We start from the raw sequence: 5814 nt of genomic DNA on the forward strand, positions 1-5814 counted from the left end.
AATTCTGACTTTATTTCTCGCAATTGCAAGTTTATGTATGTCGCAATTCTGACTTTATTTCTCGCAATTGCAAGTTTATGTATGTCGCAATTCTGACTTTATTTCTCGCAATTGCAAGTTTGCGTATGTCACAATTCTGACTTTATTTCTCGCAATTGCAAGTTTATGTATGTCGCAATTCTGACTTTATTTCTCGCAATTGCAAGTTTGCGTATGTCGCAATTCTGACTTTATTTCTCGCAATTGCAAGTTTATGTATGTCGCAATTCTGACTTTATTTCTCGCAATTGCAAGTTTGCGTATGTCGCAATTCTGACTTTATTTCTCGCAATTGCAAGTTTATGTATGTCGCAATTCTGACTTTATTTCTCGCAATTGCAAGTTTACGTATGTCGCAATTTCTGTCTTTATTTCTTGCAATTGCAAGTTTATGTATGTCGCAATTCTGACTTTATTTCTCGCAATTACAAAATTATCTATGTCGCAATTCTGACTTTATTTCTTGCAATTAGAAGTTTCCATATATGTCGCAATTCTGACTTTATTTCTTGCAATTAGAAGTTTCCATATATGTCGCAATTCTGACTTTATTTCTCACAATTGCAAGTTTACGTATGTCGCAATTCTGACTTTATTTCTTGCAATTACAAATTTCCATATATGTGGCAATTCTGACTTTATTTCTTGCAATTGCAAGTTTACATATGTCGCAATTCTGACTATATTTCTCGCAATTGCAAGTTTATGTATGTCGCAATTCTGACTTTATTTCTCGCAATTGCAAGTTTGCGTATGTCGCAATTCTGACTTTATTTCTCGCAATTGCAAGTTTATGTATGTCGCAATTCTGACTTTATTTCTCGCAATTGCAAAATTACGTATGTCGCAATTCTGACTTTATTTCTCGCAATTGCAAAATTACGTATGTTGCAAAACTGACTATTTCTTGCAATTACAAGTTTACGTATGTCGCAATACTGACTATTTCTCGCAATTGCAAGTTTACGTATGTCGCAATTCTGTCTTTATTTCTTGCAATTGCAAGTTTATGTATGTCGCAATTCTGACTTTATTTCTCGCAATTGCAAGTTTACATATGTCGCAATTCTGACTTTATTTCTCGCAATTGCAAAATTACGTATGTTGCAAAACTGACTATTTCTTGCAATTACAAGTTTACGTATGTCGCAATACTGACTATTTCTTGCAATTACAAGTTTACGTATGTCGCAATTCTGACTTTATTTCTCGCAATTGCAAAATTACGTATGTCGCAATTCTGACTTTATTTCTTGCAATTAGAAGTTTCCATATATGTCGCAATTCTGACTTTATTTCTCGCAATTGCAAAATTACGTATGTCACAATTCTGACTTTATTTCTTGCAATTACAAATTTCCATATATGTCGCAATTCTGACTTTATTTCTCGCAATTGCAAAATTACGTATGTCGCAATTCTGACTTTATTTCTTGCAATTGCAAGTTTACATATGTCGCAATTCTGACTTTATTTCTTGCAATTACAAATTTCCATATATGTCGCAATTCTGACTTTATTTCTCGCAATTGCAAGTTTATGTCTTAATACTGACTTTATTTCTCGCAATTGCAAAATGTAAAGTTATAAAATTAAACATAAAAAATATTTAATTTAATTACCATTTATTTATTTAAATTAACATTAAAGTTTTTCCAACTAGTGAAAATTATTTAATATGTGCTTTATAAGTACTAATAAACAGCCAATGTCATAGTAATAGGATCGGTATAACCGCACCGCTCTGATCTCTCGTTCTCAGGTGACAAGGATGAAGAATACTACATACGGAAGCACCATTTGTCCGACTTGACGCCTCGCGGTGGCAACCTGCAGACGCACATGATCAAGCTGAACGTGGATCCACCCACACAGCGCCAGAAGCCCAAGCGCGTCCAGCGGGCCATGTCCCAGGACCACGTGCTCTCGCCCGCCCGCTCAAAGCCACACCGGGACTACGGCCTGTCCTCATACGCCGGTGGTGCCGGTGGTCTGTCTCCGTACCATGGACGCATCCTCTCCGAGGAGCAGCTGCTGTCGGCCGACCGACTGCTCTCCCAGGATCCGCTGCTTTCCCCAGATAAGATGCTCTCCTTGCGGCGCTCCAACTACCGGGAGAAGGCCATGTCGCGGGCGCTTTCCCAGACGGACATGTTCGTGCCGACCACACCGGTCATGGACCGGCATTACAAAATGATGAAGATGCATTCGCACCCCAGCAGCGGCAACAACGAGTCCTACAACACACTGACTGTTAACAGCGCGCAGGTGGGAAATAAACGGCAGGCGTTCGCCAATCGACGGATGCATACAGTCGACCACCTGCAGTACATACCTGGACACCACCATCACCAGTACAGAACCGCAAGTAAGACCGAAGTAACTGTCTGAGAGAGATTGGAGAAGACGGGGAGAGCGAATGATGTCAACAAACAATCCAGCTCGGGAAATGTGTGGCTGTGGCGTCCCACTTGGACAGGTTTCTTTTTTTTAAGCGTCCAACCTTGACCTGTTCCCGCTTCCAGCGCAAGCTTTCTACTCCATCAGTTCTGGGTCAGCTGGGATGAGATTCACAATTTCTGGAGCGACCCGGATCTCCTCGCACGTAGAGCAGACGCAAGGGCTTTGCGTGCGGACGCCGGACTAGAAACAGAGACCTGAAACTATTTTTCCAGAACTGTTACGAACCTGCACTGACTTTATATACAGTATTAAAAAAAAAACTACACTGTCGTTCAAACGTTTGGAATAATACGATTTTTAAAAATGTTTTTGAAAGAAGTCTCTTCTGCTCACCAAGGCTCATCAAATTAGCACATAAGAATGATTTCTGTAGGATCATGCTAAAAATTGAGATCACATGAATATATATATATATATATATATAACAATGGAAGCTTGTTTCCTCCTGAATTTTTTTAAAGGTAATTTCAACTTTTTACCTCACAATTCTGACTTTTTTTCTCAGAATTGAGTGATGTGTGACTATTTCTCACAATTGCAAGTTTATATGTCACAATTCTAATTGCAAGTTTATGCAATTCTGACTTTATTTTTCGTAATTGCAAGTTTACGTACATTTTGCGATTCTGACTTCATTTCTCGCAATTGCAAGTTTACGTATGTCGCAATTCTGGCTTCATTTTTCGCAATTGCAAGTTTACGTATGTCACAATTCTGACTTTTATTTCTCGCAATTGCAAGCTTACATGTGTCGCAATTCTGACTTTATTTCTTGCAATTGCAAGTTTACTTATTTCGCAGGACTGACTTTTAGTTCTCGCAATTGCAAGTTCACGTATGTTGCAATTCTGACTTTATTTCTCGCAATTGCAAGTTTACATATATGTTGCAATTCTGACTTTATTTCTCGCAATTGCAAGTTTACGTATATTTCGCAATTCTGACTTTATTTCTTGCAATTGCAAGTTTACATATATGTCGCAATTCTGACTTTATTTCTCGCAATTGCAAGTTTACGTATATTTCGCAATTCTGACTTTATTTCTTGCAATTGCAAGTTTACATATATGTAGCAATTCTGACTTTATTTCTTGCTATTGCAAGTTTACATATTTCGCAGTTCTGACTTTTATTTCTCGCAATTGCAAGTTTATGTATGTCACAATTCTGACTTTTATTTCTCACAATTACAAGTTTACGTATATCGCAATTCTGACTTTTATTTCTCGCAATTACAAGTTTACGGATGTCGCAGTTCTGACTTTTATTTCTCACAATTACAAGTTTAAATATCGCAATTCTGACTTTTATTTCTCGCAATTACAAATTTACGTATATTTCGCAATTCTGACTTTATTTCTTGCAAGTGCAAGTTTACATATATGTAGCAATTCTGACTTTATTTCTCGCAATTGCAAGTTTATATATATGTCGCAATTCTGACTTTATTTCTCGCAACTGCAAGTTTACGTATATTTCGCAATTCTGACTTTATTTCTTGCAATTGCAAGTTTACATATATGTAGCAATTCTGACTTTATTTCTCGCAATTGCAAGTTTACATATATGTCGCAATTCTGACTTTATTTCTCGCAATTGCAAGTTTACGTATATTTTGCAATTCTGACTTTATTTCTTGCGATTGCAAGTTTACATATATGTAGCAATTCTGACTTTATTTCTTGCTATTGCAAGTTTACATATTTCGCAGTTCTGACTTTTATTTCTCGCAATTGCAAGTTTACGTATGTCACAATTCTGACTTTTATTTCTCACAATTACAAGTTTACGTATATCGCAATTCTGACTTTTATTTCTCGCAATTACAAGTTTACGGATGTCGCAGTTCTGACTTTTATTTCTCACAATTACAAGTTTAAATATCGCAATTCTGACTTTTAATTCTCGCAATTACAAATTTACGTATATTTCGCAATTCTGACTTTATTTCTTGCAATTGCAAGTTTATATATATGTCGCAATTCTGACTTTATTTCTCGCAACTGCAAGTTTACGTATATTTCGCAATTCTGACTTTATTTCTTGCAATTGCAAGTTTACATATATGTAGCAATTCTGACTTTATTTCTCGCAATTGCAAGTTTACATATGTCACAATTCTGAATTTATTTCTCGCAATTGCAAGTTTACGTATGTCGCAATTCTGACTTTATTTCTCGCAATTGCAAGTTTACATATGTTGCAATTCTGACTTTATTTCTCACAATTGCAATTTAAGTATTTTTCGCAATTCTGACTTTATTTCTCGCAATTGCAAGTTTACATATATATTTCGCAATTCTGACTTTATTTCTCGCAATTGCAAGTTTACGTATATATATCACAATTCTAACTTTATAAATTACAATTGCAAGTTTACATGTCGCAATTCTGACTTTTATTTCTCGCAATTGCAAGTTTACATATATGTCGCAATTCTGACTTTATTTCTCGCAATTGCAAGTTTACGTATATTTCGCAATTCTGACTTTATTTCTTGCAATTGCAAGTTTACATATATGTCGCAATTCTGACTTTATTTCTCGCAATTGCAAGTTTACGTATATTTCGCAATTCTGACTTTATTTCTTGCAATTGCAAGTTTACATATATGTAGCAATTCTGACTTTATTTCTCGCAATTGCAAGTTTATATATATGTCGCAATTCTGACTTTATTTCTCGCAACTGCAAGTTTACGTATATTTCGCAATTCTGACTTTATTTCTTGCAATTGCAAGTTTACATATATGTAGCAATTCTGACTTTATTTCTCGCAATTGCAAGTTTACATATGTCACAATTCTGAATTTATTTCTCGCAATTGCAAGTTTACGTATGTCGCAATTCTGACTTTATTTCTCGCAATTGCAAGTTTACATATGTTGCAATTCTGACTTTATTTCTCACAATTGCAATTTAAGTATTTTTCGCAATTCTGACTTTATTTCTCGCAATTGCAAGTTTACATATATATTTCGCAATTCTGACTTTATTTCTCGCAATTGCAAGTTTACGTATATATATCACAATTCTAACTTTATAAATTACAATTGCAAGTTTACATGTCGCAATTCTGACTTTTATTTCTCGCAATTGCAAGTTTACATATATGTCGCAATTCTGACTTTATTTCTCGCAATTGCAAGTTTACGTATATTTCGCAATTCTGACTTTATTTCTTGCAATTGCAAGTTTACATATATGTCGCAATTCTGACTTTATTTCTCGCAATTGCAAGTTTACGTATATTTCGCAATTCTGACTTTATTTCTTGCAATTGCAAGTTTACATATATGTAGCAATTCTGACT

The 5814-nt window shown here is 35.4% G+C and overlaps 1 protein-coding gene across 1 annotated transcript in view; it reads left to right on the forward strand.

Moving 5' to 3' along the window:
• Positions 1-2430, forward strand: part of LOC307124268 (shisa family member 6) — a gene marked incomplete at both ends in the record, with an annotated part of 155717 nt that extends 153287 nt beyond the window's left edge. The window contains 1 exon segment of the mRNA XM_079813314.1: positions 1802-2430. Coding sequence (XP_079669440.1) covers positions 1802-2430 — 629 coding nt within the window.
• Positions 2431-5814: the final 3384 nt, after the last annotated feature.

The sequence above is a fragment of the Gobio gobio genome, assembly GCF_949357685.1.
Source record: "Gobio gobio genome assembly, chromosome: 1".
In the NCBI taxonomy this organism is placed as follows: domain Eukaryota; kingdom Metazoa; phylum Chordata; class Actinopteri; order Cypriniformes; family Gobionidae; genus Gobio; species Gobio gobio.